The following is a 25,201-nucleotide window of genomic DNA, read 5'->3' as shown; positions in this document are numbered from 1 at the left end:
ATCAACCTCGACTTCTGCTTACCTTGTTGATAGTGGGGCTTCAAACCACATAACCAACGATCTCGAAAACCTCTCCCTCCACAGCCCATATGAGGGACCCGACGATCTCATTATCGGTGACGGGTCTGCCTTGCCAATCACCAACCATGGTTCTTTCACTATCTCCTCTAATTCTCGTTCTCTTATTTTTAATAATGTACTTGTTGTTCCCACCATTGCTCGTAATCTTTTATCAGTTTCTCAATTTTGCATTGACAATAATGCTACTGCCTCTTTCTCACCCTCTTCTTTTTGTTTCAAGGACCGAACCTCGGGTGAGATCTTGCTTCAAGGACCGTTCAAAGATGGCGTCTATCAATGGCAACCACCAACCCCTCAACCTCACGCCTACACCACCACTAGTTCGAACCCCAGCGGCTTGTGGCATGCCCGTCTGGGACACCCCTCTACCTCTACTCTCAAGCTCTTAAATTCTCTTTATAATTTACGTATTTCTAGTTATTTGCACTGTAATTCCTGCTTGATCAATAAAAGCCACAAGTTACCATTTAATCGCACCTCGTTACATTCCGCTGCTTCACTCGACCTCATTTTCTCTGACGTTTGGACATCACCGGTCATATCTCACGATAATTTCAAATATTACATCATATTTGTTGATCACTTCACCCATTATTTTTGGTTATATCCAATTAAAAATAAATCCGACACATCGCTCACTTTTATGCGCTTCAAATCCATCGTTGAGAAATACTTTCAAAAACCAATTAAATGTTTTTACTCGGACAATGGCGGAGAATACAAAAAATTAAACCCGACACTACTTGACAATGGAATCACTCATCTTACATCACCACCACATACACCTGAGCATAATGGTTTTGCCGAAAGACGCCATCGCCATGTCGTTGAAACAGGACTCGCTCTCCTTACCCATGCCCGAATGCCGAACCAGTTTTGGCCCTATGCTTTTGCCACCGCTACTTATCTTATTAACCGTTTACCCACCACCACTCTACAAAACAAAACCCCGTATCAGTTATTATTCAATTCCGATCCCAACTATCACAAGTTAAAACCCTTTGGATGTCTATGCTATCCGTGGCTTCGCCCGTATACTAACCATAAACTCGACCCAAAATCCACCCCGTGTGTCTTTGTTGGATACTCGAATACCCAAAGTGCATACTTGTGCTTCGATCCCGTCACTCAAAAACTTTACACCTCGCGTCATGTTCGATTTATCGAACACGAATTCCCATACACTAAACTTGCTAACACGTCTAATCCATCTATTACTACCCCTGATCATTGGTGTGAACTCACCATACCTCTTCTTGATCACTCTTTACCCATCTCCTCTGTCCATCCAAACACACCCGCCACTACCACCCCTACCTCACCCACTTCCCCACTTCCTACCAGTCCTCGCTCCATCCCTCAACCAAACCCTATCCCTTCCCCTGCCAATTCCGAGACACCTCCTCCCTCCCCTGCTCCCTCTCCCACAACCCCTGCCACCCCCCCTTCCTCCCTCACCTCGCCCACCACCGCTGAATCTACCCCCACTCCTACACCCTCCACCTCTGGCAGCATCCCGTCACCTCCCCCCCCTCCCCCTATCCCACCCCGTGCCGTGACCAGACTCAGCAACAACATCGTGAAACCGAACCCGCGTTATGCCAAGACCGCCACCACCTCCCACCATGTCACCCCTACTACCACCAAACAGGCTCTAGTTGATCCAAGGTGGCGTACTGCCATGCTTGATGAACACCAAGCTTTACTCCGAAACCACACATGGACTCTTGTTCCCCGCACCCAAGCACAAAATGTCGTTGGCTGTAAATGGGTGTATCGCGTGAAATACAATCCGGATGGTACATTAAAACAATACAAAGCTCGATTAGTCGCTAAGGGCTTCCATCAACGCCCTGGTGTTGACTATTCGGAAACCTTCAGTCCCGTCATTAAACCCGCCACAATCCGCCTTGTCCTCTCCTTAGCCGTGGCCCATAAATGGCCTCTCCACCAAATCGATGTCAACAATGCCTTCCTTCAAGGTCGTCTCACAGACTCCGTATTCATGACCCAACCTCCAGGTTTCGTTGATACGGAAAAACCCGATTATGTATGCCTCCTTCACAAAGCCATTTATGGTCTGAAACAGGCACCCCGAGCTTGGTATACTGAGCTCAAAAACTACCTCACTTCACTACATTTCCAAAACTCTATATCCGACCCATCCCTTTTTATCCTCAAAACTGTAAAGACCACCCTCCTCGTCCTCGTTTACGTCGACGATATCATTGTGACTGGTCCAAACCCCGCACACATTCGTTCCTTCATTGATGAAATCTCTCGCAAGTTCTCCCTTAAAGATCTTGGACCCCTTTCATTCTTTCTTGGTATTGAAGTAACCCCCACCACAAATGGCCTTCACTTAAACCAAACCAAATACCTCTCTGACCTCCTTCACAAGTTTAACATGCATGAAAGCACCCCTGCCACCACACCCATGCTCGCCTATCCGCCACTTCTCAAAGAACCAAACCAACCAATTGAGAATATCTCGGATTATCGTGCCATTGTCGGCAGCTTACAATACCTATCCCTTACCCGTCCCGATATCGCCTTCTCAGTTAACAAGTTAGCTCAATTCCTCACTCACCCCACCTCAACTCATTGGGTAGCACTCAAGCGTCTCCTTCGTTATCTCAATGGCACCCTCCATCTCGGTATACATCTCCACCACTCCACGCCCCTTTCCTTACATGCATACTGTGATGCTGACCATGCTGGTGACAACGCTGATTACGTATCCACTACTGGTTACATAGTTTATCTTGGTCAGAACCCAATTTCTTGGTCCTCCAAGAAACAAAAGGCCTTATCTCGCTCCACAACCGAGGCCGAATTCCGAGCTATTGCAGATACCACCTCTGAAGTACTGTGGCTTGTCTCGGTCTTAAAAGAACTTGGCTTTGCTCCAACTAATGCGCCTGCTATTTATTGTGACAATCTCTCGGCCACTCACTATTCGGCAAACCCAGTCTTCCACTCTAGGATGAAGCACCTAGCACTCTCGTTTCATTTTGTTAAAGAACAGGTGCGCCACGGTCTAGTTCGAGTTCAACATATTAATGGCTCCGATCAACTTGCTGACACACTCACAAAACCGCTTCACAAGTCCAGGTTTATCGAGCTAGCATCCAAGATTGGTCTTCGTCTTCGCCCGTCCATCTTGCGCGGGAGTGTTAATAATATCAAATCTTCAATCAAGGATACTCCAACCAAATCAGACGCAAATCAAGAAGATTGATTTAGTCAACTGTGAATATTAGGCAATCAGTTTTGTGTATATCATTAGCCTTATTTTCCTCCTTCTTTAAGTTATTTGTTACCTTATTATAACATTGTAATTTAGTATAAAAGCCTGTAACATCATTCACTGTATATACAATTATTCAAAACCTATTCTAAACCTTACACTTGTTTTGTTAGTATAACCATTTTTTTCTAAAAAAAATCCAAAAATATTTATGTTGGGTGAGAAAGGACACGTGTAGTCAAATGGTTGGATGGTTGTAGATGGAGGATATAGGAGGGCCACGACTAATCCAATGGTATGTGGCCAGTGCGGCTACACTAGCAAGATTTTGATATTGCAAATATTTAGTTCATTATTACTCCTATATTTCTGTAAACTGAAAATAAATTTTGTGTTGCAAGCGGCACAAATTCTAGCATCCAGTTGAAGTAAGATATGGCCACCATTACCGCCACTTCTTCAGCCTCGTTGCTTGCTCGTGCTTCCCTCGTAAACACTAGGGTCGGAGTTTCATCGTCACCTATCCTTGGTTAGTTAGTCCTTTTCATTTCTTAGTTCTCTATCATTCGTTCTTGTTGTAAATATAATACGGTGTCACATGCAAGATCATTTCAGATATGTAGTTAAGTTTATTAAAGAAAACTTCTCCTAGAATAATATTCTCTAATATTTTGTAACGTATTTATAAGCAAAGGCGGTTTTCCAGGCGATATAGTCACCCAGGAATTATACAAGTACATAATTTGAAATCCATCTTCGCAACTTTTTTTAATGTTAAATGGCATTGTATAACTTTTTACGCTAGTGTTATTAAGTCTTGCTTGCAAGTTGCAACTGTACGTGGTAAAACGGTAGAAGCCATAAGATTTTGTTCAATTGTTCATTGTTTACGAGTTACTACCTATATATAAACTATATATACAACTAAAAACACTTGCGAAAACTACCTACTGAAAATGACATAATCAATAAAAATTTCAACTAGATAGGCAATTTTTTAGCTAATTGTTGATTAATTAAGCTTTTTACTCGCGTAAAAAGAGTCATGAGGACGATTTTAATGTTGGCGGTGCTAAATTAGGTCATGATCATTGACTACCAACCCTCAGTAACTTAATTCAGTGGCCCATCAACTAGCTAAACGGGCCATGGTTATATAAAGACGGGTTTCCTTTACCGCTGCCAAAAAAAAAAAAAAAAAAAAAAAAAAAGCTCAGTAACTTCAAATTCAGTCCAATTTAGAGCTAAAGTGTTAAAATTATGCATGCAACAGGGTTGCCATCACTGGCAAAGAAGGGAAAGGTAGTATGCTCCATGGAGGTGAAGCCATCAAACAAAGAGAGCAACTCGAGCATGGGCACAAGCGCATGGGTCGCTGCTGCAGCAGCAGCAGCAGCAACCACCATGTCGAGCCCAGCGATGGCTTTGGTAGATGAGAGGATGAGCACTGAGGGAACCGGGCTTCCTTTTGGGTTGAGCAACAACATCCTTGGTTGGCTTCTTGTAGGAGTTTTTGCTCTCATTTGGTCTCTCTATTTTGTTTACACTTCCGGGCTTGAAGAGGATGAGGAGTCCGGATTGTCGCTTTGAATTGGGTTTAATGCCCTTGGACAAAGTGTGTTTTTATGTGAGTTCTTGACCTGAATTTGATAGAAGTGTAAGAAGCTATTCTTATTCACAAATTATGCTTAGTTGATGCAGTACATGAATGAAGCAAAGTCGGATTAAGTGTAGTCTTTCTCGGCTTATATCAAAAGACGTTTTTGCTTGACCGGGCCTAGTAGCGCTACGGTCATTTACTTCATTAGGATATTTGATGAAACCTCGTCGATCCTGTGCAACATGAACTAATATAGTCTGCAAAAAAACATCAGGCCTAGATTTATACATACAGCAAAGAAACAGGGAAAAAAAATATTTGCACCAGCCGGGAATCGAACCCGGGTCTGTACCGTGGCAGGGTACTATTCTACCACTAGACCACTGGTGCTTCTTGTTTAATCTTGCTACTAAATATGCCTAAATCCGCACGTAGTGTAACTTACTTGAACAAGCAAAGTAAATATTCAATGGTGAAAGGAAGGAATTAATTCTATGTGGCCTTGGCCTCATATTAGGCATAAATCAAAGACACTTGACTTGAGAATAAAGAAGCTTGTGTCCCTTTTGTTTTACTCCATAGATAATAAATTGTTTTAATTAAGGTAAATTCAATTGTTTTCGGTGGATTATATAGTACTCGTTTTAGTTACGAAAGTAAGCCAAAAATTGATATTCGGTAGATTTATTTTGACTTTATTGGCCAAACTGTCAACACTTATTGATATTATCCATGTATTCTATAATATTTGTTGGTTGTAACTTTTTAAAAATGACGGTTTTCAAACAAGCATTACATATTTATCTTCAACGACTACATATAAATGGAGAAATATGAGAACACATTTAATTATTTATTTTTTTTAAAAAAAGCGACCCTCAATAACTTAATTAGAGATCATGTCTCACACATATTGTGATAGAAAATTTAGTATAACTTGACACCACACGGTTAAATGTGGATTATAAATCTACGACAAGCGAAATTGTTATTTCAAGTTGCGCTATGAATTAGACATGTAAAATATAATCATGGATATCTATTGCACACGCTCTTGAACAATATGGGAGTTCTGGACGCATGAAACATAATAAATAAACTATTAGGGTATTAAATATGGATTGGACCGCAATCATCACTTTAAGATTTTGGTTAAAATCTTCTCAACATGTTATTAGAGTCAGCGTGATCATGAGCTCACAAGTTCAAATCCCGAGCTGGTCTTCTTAACACAAACATAAATTAAAATAAGACTATTGTCCAATGTATAATGTTCATTGTTCAACAATCTTTTTATAGGTTAAACATTCGTATTTCACTGTCTTCCATTTTTTGCATACTATCGTCCATCTCTACTTCTAATATTCACTTTAACGATGTCTACTGATTTTGGGTATTTTCCCTGTTTCGCATGTATCATATGAGTATCATTATTCTCCGAACTTGTTTTGCTAATATTACATACTAAATACGGAGTAACATTTACTCATCCTACTAACTCTTTTTATTATCTTAAAACAAATATTTGTATGTTTGATGTGTAGTATGTAGTTCCATTCCTCAAAACCATCCAATTCTCATACTTCCGAAACAAAAGGAATACCAAAAATTAGTATCGAGTGTAAATAGATCTTACACAACCAACAACGATCCGGCACCCACATACCACAAAACTGAACCGACCTAAATGAACAAACTTGTACCTAGACATAAAACTCATATAGTCAGATATGACTTGAATCCCGAATCAGTCCGAGTCCACTCGATTCTTTTCCCAAACCGCCAAAAATAATTTATTCAAACTCCTCAATCTCAAAACAACCCAATCCAAACCCGTTCCGATTGACTCGTTTACAAAGCCAAGCCCCACAGGTCGGCAAACATTAGAAGGCTGGCCATCTTACAACTTTACAAGTGCCAAACCAACAAAAAACACAAAACTTGACCAGAAAAATGGCGGCCACATACACACCAAAACTCCGATTCTCATCTTCCTCATGCTGCTCCACCTCCTCAACCTTCCACCACCTCACCAAACACTTTCCTACTTCTCTATCCTCTTCCTTCTTCCGCACCGCCGCCCCGAAAACTCTACGCGCGCTCTCTACCCCGCGCCGCCGCCTCAACCACCTTTTCCGCCGCCGCTTCTCCACCGCGCGCGCCGAGTCGTCTTCGTCGGATAACGGCGCGCACTTCGATTACGACCTTTTTACTATCGGCGCCGGTAGCGGTGGTGTTAGGGCTTCTCGTTTTGCTTCTAATTTCGGCGCTAATGTTGCTGTTTGTGAGCTTCCTTTTGCTACTATTTCCTCTGATACTGCTGGCGGTGTCGGCGGAACGTAAGCGCCCTACTCTACTTACTTGCTTCCTCCATTATAGTGAATTTCTAGTGAATTGTATACATTTTTCAAAATTCCGTCAAATTATTTTGAAAAATGTATACATGAGCGCAAATTATAGAATACAACCGTCTTGCACAATAATTATTAGTGTTGTTTGTTTGATTGGATTCAAATTTGTCTTTAGAGATGAACTGCGGCATACTACTGCCACTGAATTGTATACATTTTTCAAAATCCGGTGTTAGTTGATGTTCTGATTGATCTTTGTGACGTTCTATCTCATTTTCAGCTGATTTTGAAGGTGTTGTTTTGTTTGACTGAAATCAAATTTGTTTTTAGGAGAGATTAATTGGTGCTCTTAGTTTCGCATTGATTATCATGTCGATGCATGTGTGTACTATGTTCATGTATATAGGTTGCTTATGATGATACTCCGTTATAGTGATTAATTTTGTTTGAAGCTAGGAAAATTAACAGTTTTATGCGGCTTTTTAAAGCATAATCGAGGTTTATTGTTGCTAAATAATGCTGTTAGCTACTTGAACTACATGATGAACATGATTTAGTCGTCAATTTGAGTATTGTATTTGTCCATGTGTGTGGTGTTTGTATTTAGGTTGCTTATGATGATACTTTTTTTTCTCTGTTACGTTATTTTATTCGAGGCAAGGAAAATTAGTAATTGTACGAGTTAAGCTAAATTGAGGTCTTTGGTTGATTAATTATGCTATTAGCTACTTGAGCCAAGTGATTAGTTTCTGTTGACGATTAATTCAAAGTGAGGGTTGGGATATTTGAATTCTGGCATAGGAGGTGGCTTGGTTTCTTTAAGAAGTTAAATGGAATTATGAAGTTTCTATTGTTTGAGAAATGCGGAGTATAATTCTTTTGGGGAGAGAATTTTTTCAATAGGGAGCATAGACCATCAGTTGAAGGAATGCATCTTGGATAATGTACAAGAAATGTATCAATATATGATAGAATAGATTCTTTTTTGGAAGGTTGTTGAGGATTGCGTTTATTTCTATTAGGAAGTTGGAACCACAAAAACTGAAAAAGTATAAAGATGCTTCGAAATATTGATTTATTTGATCCGTATACTTGTCCTATTTGGCTCATGTTTCTCTAAATTTTGCAACGTTGCGAATTTCCGGGGTTTGTCTTAAGCTATTTTAGTTGGACTTGTGAAAATGGCTCATATACTGGACAAGTATTTAATTACAGGAATGCAATGCAGTGGTTATATCGTGTAAACTCTATAATCTATAGTAACTGTATCTTGTGGAATAAAAGTGACTTTAGTTCTTCGTGGCTGGGGTGAGGGTTTATAATTATTTACATAAAAATCATGAAGACGATGTTGGTTGGACTCTTATAAGTTCTTTTCATCATCTTATGTGGTAGTGAAAGAGATCTTGGGGTTTTATGTTAGCTTCTATTTTGTTGGTTGGTACTTGTAAAGTTGTAAGATGGTCAGCCTTCTAAATGTTTAATAATGCTATTAGCTACTTGAGCGACGTGATTAGTTTATGTTGACGATTAATTCAAAGTGAGGGTTGGGATATTTGAATTCTGGCATAGGAGGTGGCTTTGTTTCTTTGAGAAGTTAAATGGAATTATAATGTTTCTATTGTTTGAGAAATGCGGAGTATAATTTTTTTGGCGAGAGAATTTTTTTAATAGGGAGCATAGATCATCAGCTGAAGGAATGCATCTTGGATAATGTATACCAAATTTAACAATATATGATGAATAGATTCTTTGTTGGAAGGTTGTTGAGGATTGCGTTTATTTCTATTTGGAACCACAAAAAAGTATAAAGATGCTTGGAAATTGGAATATTGATTTATTTGATCCATATACATGTTGCCCTATTTGGCTCATGTTTTCTCTAAGTTTTGCAACGCTGCGGATGTTCGGAGTTTGTCTTAAGCTGTGTTACTTGGATTTGCGAAAATGGCTCATATACTGGATAAGTATTTAATTGCAGGAATGCAACGCAGTGGTTATATTGTGTAAAGTCTATAGTTTATATTAACAATATCTTGTGGAATAAAATTGACTTCAGTTCTTTATGGATAGGGTCAGGGTTTATAATTAATTACATAAAAGCCAGAAAGACGATGCTGGTTGGACTCTTCTAATGTCATTTCATCATCTTATGTTGTAGACTTGTAGTGAAAGAGATCTTGGGATTTATGTTAAGTTTCATTTAAAGTTGCAGGCCGGTGGCTTGAAAAAATATGCTCGACATCAAATTTGTTTTGACATAGTCCTAATGTTTAGTTATTTACTTTGGTTATTCTGACAGATGCGTCCTTCGTGGATGTGTGCCTAAGAAGCTGCTTGTTTACTCGTCTAAATATGCTCATGAATTTGAGGAGAGTCATGGGTTTGGGTGGAGTTATGACACTGAACCCAAGCATGACTGGAGCACCATGATGGCCAACAAGAATGCGGAGCTTCAACGCCTCACAGGCATCTATAAGAATATTTTGAAAAATGCAAATGTCCAATTGATTGAAGGCCGTGGAAAGGTTATATGATCAAATTATACTTCACTTCAGACTTAATATGCTAATACTACTGACACCAGCATTTCCGAGCCTAACTACTGAGTAACTTCTGAAAACAGATAGTGGATGCTCACACAGTAGATGTGGACGGAAAACTTTATTCAACAAGGAACATATTGATCTCTGTTGGAGGGCGTCCGTTTATTCCTGATATTCCCGGCAAAGAATACGTTATCGACTCCGATGCCGCTCTCGACCTACCAGAAAGACCTAAGAAAATTGCAATTGTAGGTGGTGGATACATTGCCGTGGAATTTGCGGGCATCTTCAATGGTTTGTCTAGTGATGTTCATGTATTCATTCGTCAAAAGCAGGTCCTAAGAGGCTTCGATGAGGAGGTACTGTTATGCTCCTATATACTCCCTCCCATCCAAACCAAAGGTAACATGGGTGGGAGCACAAGTTTTAAGAAAATAGAGAAAAAGTAAGGGTAATATTGGAATTAAAGTAGGACCACTTGTAGCTTAATTAAAGGAGGGCCACAAATATGATGACATTTTCTGTAAATAATAAGGGTGTATGAGGGGTCTTTAGTCATGTTTTTTACCAAATAAGGAATGGGTAGTTTGGTTTGGATGGTCCGAATAAGGTAAGTGTTACCTTTGGTTTGGATGGGAGGGAGTATTGTTTAGCTGCCTAATGTGGGATATGCAGGATTGTAATCAATTTCTTTCGTGTTTTGCAGGTCCGAGATTTTGTTGGCAAACAGATGGCTGTAAGAGGAATTGAGTTTCACACAGAAGAATCTCCGCAAGCTATTGTTAAGTCTGCAGATGGAACCCTGTCATTGAAAACTAACAAGGGAACCATTGATGGGTTTTCACATGTCATGTTTGCTACAGGACGAAGACCAAATACTAAGGTCTTATTTCATACTGCTTTCTACAGGCGTTTTTTTGTCTTTTATTGGTGTTTAGTAGGTGTGAAATGGAAATAATCGTTAGTCATGGATTTCTTTTGAAGTATGTTACATTACCTATTGCTTTGTGAGCTTTAAGGTACTTATTGGTTGAGTTCACATAATTTGCAGAACTTGGGCTTAGAAGCAGTTGGGGTAAAGATGAAAGATAACGGAGCTATAGAGGTACTTCTCGTCATGTCTGTCTGTACTGCTACCATCTGGCTATTGTCACAGTCCGCAACTCATTGTACTGTTTGTTCAGGTCAATGAGTACTCCCAGACATCAGTTCCTTCCATATGGGCAGTTGGTGATGTAACGGATAGAGTGAATCTGACCCCCGTTGCTTTGATGGAGGGAGCAGCATTAGCAAAAACGCTATTTGCAAATGACCCAACAAAACCTGATTATAGGTATCTTGTAATTCTTGTTTACCTTTGAACGATTAATTCTTCTATACACGCTTCTGTAGTTCTGTATAATTTTGGCTACATCTGTTTGTAGTGAGTACCTTTACAATACACTGTGACATGAGTGAGCCATTTTTTTGTATACATCGGGGGAAAAAGGGAAGAAAGTAAGAAGTTCATCCTTCTAAGAGTTTAGAAAGTAGGAGGTTGTGTCTATCATTTTGAGTTACTCCTTTCCCAAACCCAGGTAAATTGCTAGAATTTTTGCGTTTTAAATGAGAAACAGGGAGAAGGGAAGCATTGCAAGATTTGTACTTATATTTTAGCGTTATGACCTTCTTTTCCCATTTTTTTGGATGGGGGAGCTTTATGGTTAGGTTACTCAAAGTCCCCACAGCCAACCTTAATCGTCTCTTACGAGTTCAATTTTGATGATGCTATCTTATGATGCCTTGTGCTCTCAGAGTACTGAAATGTGTGGTCAAGTGAATGTATTTATAAAGTTTTGGTGGAACACATGATTTGAAGAACACTGCCTTATTTTGGGGAAAAAAATGCTGTTTGGTCAAACTTGTTTTTCCAACATTGCAATTTCCCACCTCAAGAATTAACTCCATCCTGAACAATGGCAGTATTGCCATGCAGTTCAATATGGCAGATAGCGGATTGTACAATCCACTTGATAGCTCATTATTAGCCTATTGGGATTTGGGTCTACCACTGAAATCCTTTCTCAGTAGCTTCTTGGGATCGTTTAGGGTGTAAGCATGCATATATGCACGACAGTAGTTTGCAATGTAGGAGCCCATTTCAAGATTTCCTCTTTTAAGTCTGTGTTATGTCCAGTCTATCGCTGTAAATATTGAAGTTGGGCTTGTTGGTCATATTGGGTTTTGACCAAAAACTATTCTACACATCTTGAATCGAGAAAGCTTTTGTGAATGTCACTCCCTCTTCTTGTGCTGAAACTGAAACAACATTATGCTAACATAATGTTTGTTTCTTCAGTGGTGTATCAGTAACTTGATTCCTTTAGATATCTACGATTTTGAGAGTTTGACATGTCACTATATGTGTGCGCAACTGTTTGACCTTAGTTCTGTATTCATATGATCGAGCAGAGCTGTGCCTGCCGCTGTGTTTTCCCAGCCACCTATCGGCCAAGTCGGTCTATCAGAGGAGCAAGTAAGTGATCCACCAACTTAGTTATCCATTTAATGTGTATTACCGGGATTGATTTTCTTTTGGTTTTGCAGGCTGTTGAAAAATATGGTGATATTGATGTTTATACTGCAAATTTTAGGCCCTTAAAGGCCACTTTATCTGGTCTCCCGGACCGGGTTTTCATGAAACTTGTGGTCTGTGCAAAGACTAACAAAGTCATTGGCCTACATATGTGTGGAGATGATGCACCTGAAATAGCCCAGGTTCATTAACTACTTCTTTCTGCTTGGGTGAATGGGTGGGGTTACATGTAGTAGGTTAATACCCGTGCAGAACGTACTGAATATTTTAATGAATGTTCCTATTTGAAGTATCAGTAATATTATTCCAAACTTTGATACCAAGTACTTCAATGTGCTTTCTTTTGATAAATTTACGATACAATTGTTGATTTAAAAGTAAATGACAGCAAACAAATTGCTGCTTCGAAAAAATAACCGTAATTAGAGGAACATAAAACTCTACGTAAATACAGAGTAAGAAATAACCATTGCTATAAACTATAGTTGGTTCGTCCACATCTGACTGGATTGCATACTTACAGGGGTTTGCAGTCGCAGTTAAAGCTGGCTTGACTAAGGCAGACTTTGATGCAACCATTGGGATTCATCCCACAGCTGCAGAGGAATTTGTCACAATGAGGACACCTACACGGCAGATTCGTAATGGACCACCAAAGGTTGGGATTTTGGAAGTTTCGTTTGTGATAATGCTAACTTCTTACAAGTCTTACTCTTTAAAGATTTTCAAGCCCGACTTTTGTAATGCGTTTCTCAGCTAATTTACTTACGAAAACCACCAAAACATTTATTTGCACCACCCCCAAGCAGGATTTGTGTGTGTGGGTGGGCGGGAGGGGGGGGGGGGTGGATATTGGTATTATTGTACCTATTTTTTTTTAAACGGATGCTTCTTTTGAAAAAAATGGAGGGGTTTCAGTTCATTGTATCACCATATGTTTCATGTAGATACTTTTTTTTTCCTGGAGTCGTGATGACTATTAGTTTGCTTGTGTGACCAGAGTATCGCTGTTTCTGATCTTCTCTGATTATTTCCATTCCAGGAGGAAAAACAGTCTGGTGTTCAAGCTGTAGCTGGTGCTTAGGCTAATATACCAATGCTTTCTGACTGCATCGCTCAATCATGAAAGTAAGAATCTTCCTTACTACTTAACGTTGTTTACCTGCATTTAGTAGTTAGTACTATCGACTTCAGGAACATTTGCTTGGGTAACAATTTGCCAAACTACTGGCACCCTTTCCATGTTCACTGACATGGATCGTGAGATAGGGTTTTATACTTCACTACTTGTATATAAGTGATTTCATTCTTGCTAGTCTGCGGCTTCGCACTACTCAATGATGTAATTCTTCTTTTAATGTGTAAAGGGAGCAACAAAAATAGTTTTATGATGTTGCCGGGTTTTGAAACCAGGTCATGAGCACCCCTCTCGATGACTTTGCAGCAGCATTAAGCCACTAACATGTCTAACTAACTATTGCTTTCCCTTCACTTAGCTTCAATATTAGGATCGATGTTTGTATAATGTTACGCTTATAAGCCTGGTTTGGATGAGGAGATTAGAACGTTAAGGGATGGGGAAGGAGAGGAAGAGGGAGAATGCTATTATTCATCTGTTTTCAGTTATTGATATGGGTAAACGACCATGTTAAATAGATTACAAGTTATGATTTGATGGCAATTATATAGATTACGAACAGTGTTATGATTTGATGGCAATTATTATTTTTTGTTTACAAAAGCCGTTTCCATTTTCCTGATACCCATTGTTTGGCTAGCATGTTAGACTGAAATGAAGGAATGTAATTTTCACCCCAAGGCCCCAATCAAATAAATTTTTTTCACACATTGAAAAGTTTTGGAAGTAAAATTGTCCCTCTCGCTCCCGCTCTTAATATATTATTTAAAGAAGATCTAATGTTTCCAACATTGTAGGAGCAATCGACTACGTGCTTGCCGGAGATTACTTCAATGTGAACATTTTGACGTTGAGTGGCTACTTTATTTATATCAAATTATTCATCTCTTTTCACCCTGGGGATGTCGAGAAATACCGAAGATGAAGTCATTATGAAGTCGTTTTAACTGTGTTCCTCATCATAGTCAGCCGATTTCACACTGTATATCATGGTGCCTGTTTATTTTTTTTTTTTCCCGAGTAGTTATCTTCTTTGTTCATCATATGTGAGTGCAATTAGGTCATCGGGTTAATTTTTTTCCTCTTTTTCCCAGAGTAATAACAAGGCATTCAGATCTTTATACACCAGTTAGAATTTTGTAAGAATTTATGGTTGATCTCTTACGTGTAAGACCACCTCTCAACGTGACTCGCTATTGTATACATTTTCGAGTTTTGTACAAAAACAGAATAAAGATTCTAAAAAAGAGTTAGTGATGAGGAATAATTCCCAATTGCTGGAGGTGATGATGAGTATACTCAGGATGATCATCATGAACGGAGCGGTCGGCCTGTATCCAACGGCCATCATTAGTCCTGCTCATACCTTTGTTGGCATCTTGTCTCCATGAAGGAGGAATCATATGGTGATCTTCCAAGAAATCACATCCTTTGTTTACCAGTGCTATATCCCTTCCGCATAGATGAAACCTTCTTCCTCTTCCTTGATACCTGCATTTCAATTTAGCGGCTTTGTTGTTAGCGAGTCTTGAACCCTGGCCATAAATTTCACTTTAATCGATGTTATGTTATCAGTTAAACTAATTGACATGATAATTTGTAAGTCTAAGGAAATCCTCTCCATTTCTTTTTCTTTCCAATTCTTCTAATATAATCATATTAAATTATTATTCATTCTCCATTTTCCATTTCACCAAATAATTAACCGTCAACATTGTTGTAAGACAAAATCCAGGCCATTGAGTTATTGAGAGGTAATGGAAGGAGATGGAGAGAATTTTAATTACTTTTTGGGTGGATTATCATTACTTAGCAACATAATTGAGAATTTGTCATGTCGGAAGCAAGTGAGATTGTTCGAATTGTACTATAAGTCTATAACCAACAACATTGATGCACATAAAACCCCACCTCGCTCTCTCTCTACTTTTCTCCCCCATCTCTCTAAACAAAAAAACCCTAATTTTTTTTCTTTGATCCGCCGCCTCCGCCTCCCACACACTACCTCCCCTTTCCTCCCCCAACCTTCGCCGGAGATGGGCTCTTCCATGGGCTTATCTCCGGCGGATTCGGCCCTTCACTGTCTTCTTCCTCCGTGGCTATCGTTCCTCCGAGTTTTTTTGATGATCGGCCTTGTTGTGACTGTTTGGTTGTGAGGTTTTGCCTTGTTGATCCAATTTTCTTCTCTTCTTCCGATTCTCCGCCTTGTCTGCGCCAGTCTTGCATGCATCCTTGGTCAGGGGGTGTTTCCCCTTCCCCTCGCCCCTTTCCCCACCCCCTGGTAAGGCCTTTGTCCTAGGTTTTTTATATTTTGGTGGTCGGGTTTGGTGTTGTTAATGTCAGTCCGTCTTTGTTGGGCTGTGTCGATGTGCTTTGTTTTTCAGGTCTGTTTTGGGACCGATTGGTGATCCTCCCATTTCCCCCACCAATCGGTCCGTCGTCTGGGGTGTCGGTTGATGTGAATTTTGCGGAAGCGGGAGACTCGTGATTTTGACTCAACATTTTGAATTTTGTATTTGGTTAGTTTTTTTGAGAATAAGGGGAAAAGAAAGGATATTTGTCGCGGTTAGACCTATAACCACGCCAATATTTGAATTATCCGATACTCGTCGAATAACTCGACTCAAACTAAGGAGCACGTCCCTCGTTTAAGCAAGGTTCGAAATATGCGTTTCGACCTCTTAAGCCAAAGCACTTGTGTAACGACACAAATAACCAAGACAAGATTTTAGAGAATTAACTCAATTTTTATCAAACAACATATGAAAAATAAAACAAACCAAAGGGGCCTTATATAGCCTCTCTACACGGTTCACCAAGAGGGCTTTAATGCCTTCTTTGACCCATAATTCCAAGGCTAATTTATTCTATCCTAGTTTTCTACAAATTTATTTAAAAGCTTATGGAAAATTAAAACTACAACAAAAACTATAAACTAATACAATTAACTAGGAAAGGATTAATGATGGTGCATTGATCTTTTCTTTTCTCCTTTTTCCCAAGCTTGACCGTGTGCCCAAGCTTCCCCTCCGTTTTTTTTTTTTTTTTTTTTTTTGCATTTCGTGATACGGTATTTTCCGGTAGAATTTTTATTTGAAGCTTCGCACCGTATTCACATCAATTCCTCCTTCTTTTAGAAGAATCGTCCCGATTCTTCATGACTCCCAATTCTTCGTCGCTTCCTTTTTCGAATCGTATTTTTAAAACGTCTAGGAAGTCGTGGTTGTAAGGCCTTAACTGCGATCCTTGAGGCGGCCGTGCTGCCCTCATCGCTTGATTCAATCTTGTTGCTTCCAATTGATTCCTTTATCCACGGCGCTATTGCTTTGCCTCGGCCCCTCCTAGCATAAGGATTTAAACCAATCCAATCGGTCTCCTCGACTTGTCTTTCCAAGGTCCCTTGAGTTGCTATTGTCTTACCCCCGCTCCTCCTAGCATAAGGGTTCAAACCTATCCAATCGGTCTCCTCGATTTTTCTTTCCAAGGCCCTTGGAGTCCCACCCATTGTTGGTGGATCACTAACCCGAACTCGCCTAAGAATGAACTTAAGGCTTCCTTGTCCCTTTTGCTTCAAATCGATACATGCTTACAATCTCGGTTGGCTCCTCTACTTGCGTCGTGAGCCATCCACCACGGCAAGTCTCAATTCGGGATGGCAAAGGGAATCCGTCCTTTTGAACGGCCACGTCGACGGTGGGCTAGTTGGGTGGTGCGTGGCCTGCCGGTGTCTCGGGGTCACGGCCTGGTTGTGCCGCGGGTGGGTCCGGCAAGGGTCGCTCGTCACCAAAGTCGACATTAGGGATTAGGCCACTTCCGTGGCAGCCTTGTTCGTCGCGTGTGGCGGGCACGAATTCATCAATGGTTGGGCCGATTAAACCCACATTGTTGCGGTTGTTGGGGCCTAGTTCGCACCAAGCATCATATTGGTCTATTAGCTCGTGTTGGAGCTCCGACCAACGAAGTCCGTCCTCATCATTGTATATGTCGAAGATAGGTGGTAGTGAAAGGTCGAGAGATGGTTGGTTGAAAAGAGAATCGCATTCCACAGGATCTTCTATGCTCAAGATATCCGAGAGCCGAAGCTCTGATACCACTTTTGATGTGAATTTTGCGGAAGCGGGAGACTCGTGATTTTGACTCGACATTTTGAATTTTGTATTTGGTTAGTTTTTTTGAGAATAAGGGGAAAAGAAAGGATATTTGTCGCGGTTAGACCTATAACCACGCCAATATTTGAATTATCCGATACTCGTCGAATAACTCGACTCAAACTAAGGAGCACGTCCCTCGTTTAAGCAAGGTTCGAAATATGCGTTTCGACCTCTTAAGCCAAAGCACTTGTGTAATGACACAAATAACCAAGACAAGATTTTAGAGAATTAACTCAATTTTTATCAAACAACATATGAAAAATAAAACAAACCAAAGGGGCCTTATATAGCCTCTCTACACGGTTCACCAAGAGGGCTTTAATGCCTTCTTTGACCCATAATTCCAAGGCTAATTTATTCTATCCTAGTTTTCTACAAATTTATTTAAAAGCTTATGGAAAATTAAAACTACAACAAAAACTATAAACTAATACAATTAACTAGGAAAGGATTAATGATGGTGCATTGATCTTTTCTTTTCTCCTTTTTCCCAAGCTTGACCGTGTGCCCAAGCTTCCCCTCCGTTTTTTTTTTTTTTTTTTTTTTTTTTTTTTTTGCATTTCGTGATACGGTATTTTCCGGTAGAATTTTTATTTGAAGCTTCGCACCGTATTCACATCAATTCCTCCTTCTTTTAGAAGAATCGTCCCGATTCTTCATGACTCCCAATTCTTCGTCGCTTCCTTTTTCGAATTGTATTTTTAAAACGTCTAGGAAGTCGTGGTTGTAAGGCCTTAACTGCGATCCTTGAGGCGGCCGTGCTGCCCTCATCGCTTGATTCAATCTTGTTGCTTCCAATTGATTCCTTTATCCACGGCGCTATTGCTTTGCCTCGGCCCCTCCTAGCATAAGGATTTAAACCAATCCAATCGGTCTCCTTGACTTTTCTTTCCAAGGTCCCTTGAGTTGCTATTGTCTTACCCCCGCTCCTCCTAGCATAAGGGTTCAAACCTATCCAATCGGTCTCCTCGATTTTTCTTTCCAAGGCCCTTGGAGTCCCACCCATTGTTGGTGGATCACTAACCCGAACTCGCCTAAGAATGAACTTAAGGCTTCCTTGTCCCTTTGCTTTCAAATCGATACATGCTTGCAATCTCGGTTGGCTCCTCTACTTGCGTCGTGAGCCATCCACCACGGCAAGTCTCAATTCGGGATGGCAAAGGGAATCCGTCCTTTTGAACGGCCACGTCGACGGTGGGCTGGTTGGGTGGTGCGTGGCCTGCCGGTGTCTCGGGGTCACGGCCTGGTTGTGCCGCGGGTGGGTCCGGCAAGGGTCGCTCGTCACCAAAGTCGACATTAGGGATTAGGCCACTTCCGTGGCAGCCTTGTTCGTCGCGTGTGGCGGGCACGAATTCATCAATGGTTGGGCCGATTAAACCCACATTGTTGCGGTTGTTGGGGCCTAGTTCGCACCAAGCATCATATTGGTCTATTAGCTCGTGTTGGAGCTCCGACCAACGAAGTCCGTCCTCATCATTGTATATGTCGAAGATAGGTGGTAGTGAAAGGTCGAGAGATGGTTGGTTGAAAAGAGAATCGCATTCCACAGGATCTTCTATGCTCAAGATATCCGAGAGCCGAAGCTCTGATACCACTTTTGATGTGAATTTTGCGGAAGCGGGAGACTCGTGATTTTGACTCGACATTTTGAATTTTGTATTTGGTTAGTTTTTTTGAGAATAAGGGGAAAAGAAAGGATATTTGTCGCGGTTAGACCTATAACCTCGCCAATATTTGAATTATCCGATACTCGTCGAATAACTCGACTCAAACTAAGGAGCACGTCCCTCGTTTAAGCAATGTTCGAAATATGCGTTTCGACCTCTTAAGCCAAAGCACTTGTGTAACGACACAAATAACCAAGACAAGATTTTAGAGAATTAACTCAATTTTTATCAAACAACATATGAAAAATAAAACAAACCAAAGGGGCCTTATATAGCCTCTCTACACGGTTCACCAAGAGGGCTTTAATGCCTTCTTTGACCCATAATTCCAAGGCTAATTTATTCTATCCTAGTTTTCTACAAATTTATTTAAAAGCTTATGGAAAATTAAAACTACAACAAAAACTATAAACTAATACAATTAACTAGGAAAGGATTAATGATGGTGCATTGATCTTTTCTTTTCTCCTTTTTCCCAAGCTTGACCGTGTGCCCAAGCTTCCCCTCCGTTTTTTTTTTTTTTTTTCATTTCGTGATACGGTATTTTCCGGTAGAATTTTTATTTGAAGCTTCGCACCGTATTCACATCATCGGTTGCGGTTTTAGGACCGATTGGTGATCCCCCCATTTCCCCCACCAATCGGTCCGTCGTCTGGGGTGTCGGTTGCGGTTTAGGACCGATTGGTGATCCCCCCATTTCCCCCACCTTTCGGTTCTATGCTTTTTCTGTCCCTTGTCAGGTTTGTGGTCGTTTCTTTGTCGGTTTTATGGTCTGGTTCTTCTTTGGACTTTGTTGGTCTTGTTGCATGTGAGGCTGTGGTCTCGGGAGGCTGTTTTTGAGAATCTCGGTTTGATTTGGGTTTATTGTGGTCCTTGTGTTGACCGATCAGCTAGGGTGGTCTTGGTGTGGTCGTTGGGTCTGTCGGTTCGTTTAGAATGATTGTACGGTTGAAGGTTTTGGGTCTGTGAAGTGCCATGGTTGGGTTGAGCAAGGGTTAAAGGTGGTGGCGTTGGTTGGGTTAGAGGTGGTGGTCTTCTCGTATTTGAATGGTGACGCTCTTCCTTTTCCTGTCTTGTCTTTTTCTGCTAATAATCTCCTTATATGGGAGTCTTTATCGTCTCTTTTGTGGTAAGCCAAGTCCGTTAAACGGTGATGGTGTTGAGGTACTTGTGTCTCTGGGGGTTCGGGTTACTCATTGTATGGTGGCTTTCTCGGTCCAGTTGTCCTATGATCAATGGGTGCGATTTCTTAGGTGTAGGAGATTTATCTCCGCCGAGGGTAGGCTCCGTCTTACTTCTCATCTTTTCTTTCTACGTTCTTTGCGCAAGAGCGTAAGTGCACCTGGTCATTGTCACTCCATTGTTTGTATGTTTCGACGGTTTTTGGAGGTCTACCGTATCTATGAAGTTGACATCAACGTTCGTGACCAAGCTGCCGTCTTTTGCCTTTCTTCAATCGTTTATCTTGCTTATCCTAATGTTGTAGTTGTTCTTTTAATTAAAGGCTATGTAATCTCTATCTTTTCTTTCTACGTTCTTTTCGCAAGAGCGTAAGTGCACCTGGTCATTGTCACTCCATTGTTTGTATGTTTCGACGGTTTTTGGAGGTCTACCGTATCTATGAAGTTGACATCAACGTTCGTGACCAAGCTGCCGTCTTTTGCCTTTCTTCAATCGTTTATCTTGCTTATCCTAATGTTGTAGTTGTTCTTTTAATTAAAGGCTATGTAATCTCTATGTATGGCTTTGTAGTGCTAGATCTAGGTGAGAAGTGTCTAGTGCTACCTAGTCGAGTAGCTTACTTTGTACTGTTATCAATAATGTAAGTTATTCACCTTCTGTCAAAAAAAAAAAAAAAACATTGATGCACATATGTTAGGTCATAAATTCATAATGTCATTTCTGCTTCACTATTAATCATCCTTATAATAATAGATTACTCAAATTTCAACTTTTATTTTAGGTTGTCACAAGAATAAAAAAGCCATATTATATGTACACTATACATAAGACTTTCAAAGAGAAATTCAATCATAGTACAACATGTAAATTTGATAATACGTTGAACATTCCTCTCGTGATCCCATCAAGCGAAGTCAACATTAAATATTACTTAGTATTATTCTCAAACATTTACTACTACTAAACTTTGCTTGAAGATTTATAATTATGATGCAAAGATGAAGATTTATAATTATGATGCAAAGATATTAATTAAATTAAGTTGCTTAATTATCTTTCTTAAGTGCTTTGACCTTCTCCTCGTGGATTCGCGGGTAATTTTTTACTCCGTATTAAACATGTAAATTGACGTTTTAGTTCATTGGAACATTCTTCGTAACTTCATCTCTAAGACTCTACCAAGATACTTCGTCATTATAATACTATGTTGTTATTATCACATAATATAATTTATAAATTACAATTGATTGAAAATACATTACAATATAAATCATGTATAATCGCGAGTACAATACAATTAACATAATTCATCTTTTCACTTTGAGGTTATTCCTTTTTCGTTTCAAATAATTATTGAAACGAAGAGAGTATTAAGTACCAGCATTACATATTCTAATATATTTTCAGTTAGGTTAGTCGTCGTCCATGTGAATAGTTAATGCATAGTTTGTGTTGTTTTTGCAAGTCTTACGAAATTATGAGTGTGACGTTAACTTAATGTATTGCTATCACATATTCCTCTCACATTTGGACACTTGTGTGATAGGCAATTTTTTTTTTTTTTTTTTTTGGAAGAAGTGAAATTATATTAAATTAAGTTCCGTCATAGCCAAAATAACTTGCAGAAAATCCGATATAAGATTGTAAAAAAAATCTCTTATTTTCTTTGCTCTTTTTTACACATTTTAAACAATTTCTCTGTATAGTATTATACTTTTTCATATATATTTTTCAAAGCTAAAGTGAAATGCATGCATAGAGATCCGACAAAAAAAAATTCTTCGCCAAGATAAACACAAAATTAAAGTCAGAATCATTTGACAAAATAATGCAATAGGGAAGTAAAAAAAGGTACTCCCTCTATTCAACAAAACTTCGGACTAAAGCATATTTTAATTAAACGTATAAAAATAAATTTGAAAAAAGGAAATACGGAGTATATACTAACCCGTCAAGTAGATGCAAGAGGGCTTCTAAATTATGTAAACAAGTAAGATCATTTGTGTCTTTAAGAAATGGAGAATTCTTATGGTCCAAAGCAAGCTCCACCCCTACATGATAATAACTCCATGGCAAACTGTTTGCCATATACATTAAACCCTTTTGTGAATGTTCATTAAATAATAATCCTGGTGTTTTAGGCACCAAATCATGCACATTTAACACCCTAAGCACTTTCACTCCTAACCATTCTAACCTTTCCTTAAACCTCACATTCCCGACCCGTGGGCCCGAATACGAGTACACACAAATCGGGCTAACCCGACCATCATAACCCAAATGAATACCCGTCTCGGCCAAGTCATAAGCACTCAATATGGCTAGGGCAGAACCCAAGCTGTGACCGGTTATCGTTATACTGACCTCCTCATCTTTGTACACCTCTAACAGACGTTTCACCTCACTTAATATCTGTTCTCTGGCTGAGTACTTACAATACCGACATAATATGTCTTTATCGGTGTACAAATCCAAAAACCCTAATTCAGCCTTAACGTCTGGGTCAGGACACGGGATCCCCTTAGACGAAATGGGTCTAAGGTAATCCATCAAATCCTGGACCCACTCGAGTCGGGTCACGGTACCCCTCCAAGAAATAGTAATATCTCTACGACCCAATTGTTTGGATTTTTCATCATTAGACACCCCAACATACCCAATCCAATTAGCATTTTTAGACCAAACTTTAGGCCATCTAGATTTCCTAAAAAAATTAGGCAAATTAATATTAGATGTAGCATATAAATACCTTGTTACATCATAACCATGATCTTCCATTTCTAAGCCCATAAAAAAATCATCCTTTGAAAATCTACAACTTCCACAATACTTAGAATATGGATCAAAGTCAAACCCATCATAACATGCTTGGGCCATTTCACCATACCGGATCAATTCGGCCCGTAAAAGCGGGTCCATCGGGTCAAGTAACCCGACCCATTCATCCTCCCCATGGATTTCTTTCCAACAAGTAGATAAATCTTTTACATCAAATATTTTTTCACCATTTTCCTCAATGTCCCTTTCTACCCTCCATGACTCATTCATTTTCCATGCTAATGCATCTTGTGTTGATGAAAATGCATTGTAGGTGCATGGTCTAGGCCATTTAGGAGGGTTGTTTGACGTCGAAAACGTCGTCGGGATTGGATTAATGTTGGTTTTTGACAAGGGAAAAGGTTGCAAATTTGATGGAGAAATTAACATTTTGAAAAATTAGTAAGGTGGTGGTGATGTTGAAACTATAACTAGTAGTAGTAGACTAGTAGTTATATAATACTTCTATTATGGAACCAAGTTATAGTGTTGGAAACATGGAATAGTTGCATTTAAATAGAGTATTTAGTATGGGCTAGTCTTTCTGGCAGAATCTTTGAATAATTGTCAATTGAATTGTATGCCATTTTGCATTCAGGAGCGCGTGATTCATGCATGGATTCACACAAGATTAAGGCCTGTTTTTTTGGCTTAATTTCAGTTCACCTCAGTTTAATTTAGCTCACTAAGTTTAGATCTATTTATTTCAAGAAATTTTGGTTCAGTCCAACTCACTTCAGCTCATTTCAGTGCAATTCAACCTAGTTCAGCTTAGAGAATCGTTCAGCTCAAATGATCGGGCCTAATTAATCTTACTTTTTTTTTTTTTTTAATGTTGTACTCATTTTGTTAAGTAAAAATAAGTAAGTTCACACAATTAAATCATACTCAAGAAAATTTAAATTTTATTTGTGAATTGTGATAAACATGAAGCTAGCAAAAGCTGGCCTAATCACTGTAACTCGATGTAAACTCCCAAAACACGACAGAATCTAAAACCAAACCGGCCAACCCAAGGTTAAACTGGTAACCGATAGGAACCTTATTTAAACTCCAACCCAACCCGACCTAAGCCGGCCTGTGAGTCTGCAGTGACCCAATATTATCGGCTAATTAACATAAGAAAAACACAAAGTTATTATACACATTAAAAACTATAATAAAATTTACAAAATAAAGTCTACAAATTGGATCGATAATATGTAAAATCGGTTATAAAATCGTCGTACTACTTATACTCCCCGTGGCCTTAGTCTTACGATCTTTTAGGGAGCGTTTGGTTCGCATAAAAGTATCAGTATAGAATCAGGAATCAAAGCAGGGTGATATGGATTGGGTTTGAGGTATGAATATCAAATTACAAAAACAGTGAACTAAACACAAGGTATGAGTAGCTTATTCCAAACCCATATCTTATATCTACAATGCTTGAACCAAACACCCTTTTAAGGATATTATTTATTTGAATAATACCATGTAATTTGTTTGTTAGTGTATAGTGTATTAGTGTATACGCAAGATGAGTCAAACCCATCACATTATGATTGCAATTAGGTGTATAAGAGTTGGCCTTATTTACGCACAAATAAATCAAAGTGTATATATCAATATATGGCACCAAAATACCAGATCCTATGATCGTAAGTGAGATACTCAGATACCCTTCTCTTATTTATTAATCTAACGCCTACATAACGTGGACAATTGAATTGTCTATCTATGACATGTAGACAGATGTCAACATTAATTACTTCATCCGTCTCGATTATTTATCTATTCTTTTTTTACGGAATTATAAATAATAGTTAGTTTTTCTTAAGACAAACAATAAATAATTACTATT

General features: G+C 39.4%; 3 protein-coding genes and 1 non-coding gene across 4 annotated transcripts; 2 read left to right on the top strand and 2 right to left on the bottom strand.

Annotated features, from left to right (window-relative positions):
• Positions 1–3,628: 3,628 nt before the first annotated feature.
• LOC141653056 (photosystem II reaction center W protein, chloroplastic-like) lies at positions 3,629–5,064 on the top strand. The gene is made up of 2 exons (XM_074460694.1): positions 3,629–3,860; positions 4,605–5,064. The coding sequence occupies exons 1-2, from the start codon at positions 3,767–3,769 to the stop codon at positions 4,919–4,921; spliced, it is 411 nt and encodes a 136-aa protein (XP_074316795.1). The 5' UTR covers positions 3,629–3,766; the 3' UTR covers positions 4,922–5,064.
• Positions 5,065–5,250: 186 nt separating this feature from the next.
• TRNAG-GCC (transfer RNA glycine (anticodon GCC)) lies at positions 5,251–5,321 on the bottom strand. The gene has a single exon. It is a non-coding gene; the product is annotated as a tRNA-Gly (tRNA).
• A 1,491-nt stretch (positions 5,322–6,812) lies between these two features.
• On the top strand, positions 6,813–14,717 carry LOC141653054 (glutathione reductase, chloroplastic). The gene is made up of 11 exons (XM_074460692.1): positions 6,813–7,270; positions 9,585–9,810; positions 9,909–10,187; positions 10,535–10,711; positions 10,880–10,933; positions 11,013–11,161; positions 12,280–12,343; positions 12,415–12,585; positions 12,927–13,061; positions 13,446–13,531; positions 14,339–14,717. The coding sequence occupies exons 1-10, from the start codon at positions 6,885–6,887 to the stop codon at positions 13,485–13,487; spliced, it is 1,683 nt and encodes a 560-aa protein (XP_074316793.1). The 5' UTR covers positions 6,813–6,884; the 3' UTR covers positions 13,488–13,531; positions 14,339–14,717.
• A 74-nt stretch (positions 14,718–14,791) lies between these two features.
• LOC141653055 (phospholipase A1-Igamma2, chloroplastic-like) lies at positions 14,792–23,796 on the bottom strand. The gene is made up of 2 exons (XM_074460693.1): positions 22,490–23,796; positions 14,792–15,032 (listed from the first exon to the last, which is right to left on the bottom strand). The coding sequence occupies exons 1-2, from the start codon at positions 23,746–23,748 to the stop codon at positions 14,792–14,794; spliced, it is 1,500 nt and encodes a 499-aa protein (XP_074316794.1). The 5' UTR covers positions 23,749–23,796.
• Positions 23,797–25,201: the final 1,405 nt, after the last annotated feature.

The sequence above is a fragment of the Silene latifolia genome, chromosome 4 (genome assembly GCF_048544455.1).
Source record: "Silene latifolia isolate original U9 population chromosome 4, ASM4854445v1, whole genome shotgun sequence".
Classification (NCBI taxonomy): Eukaryota; Viridiplantae; Streptophyta; class Magnoliopsida; order Caryophyllales; family Caryophyllaceae; genus Silene; species Silene latifolia.
This window is presented reverse-complemented; position numbering and strand designations above follow the sequence as displayed.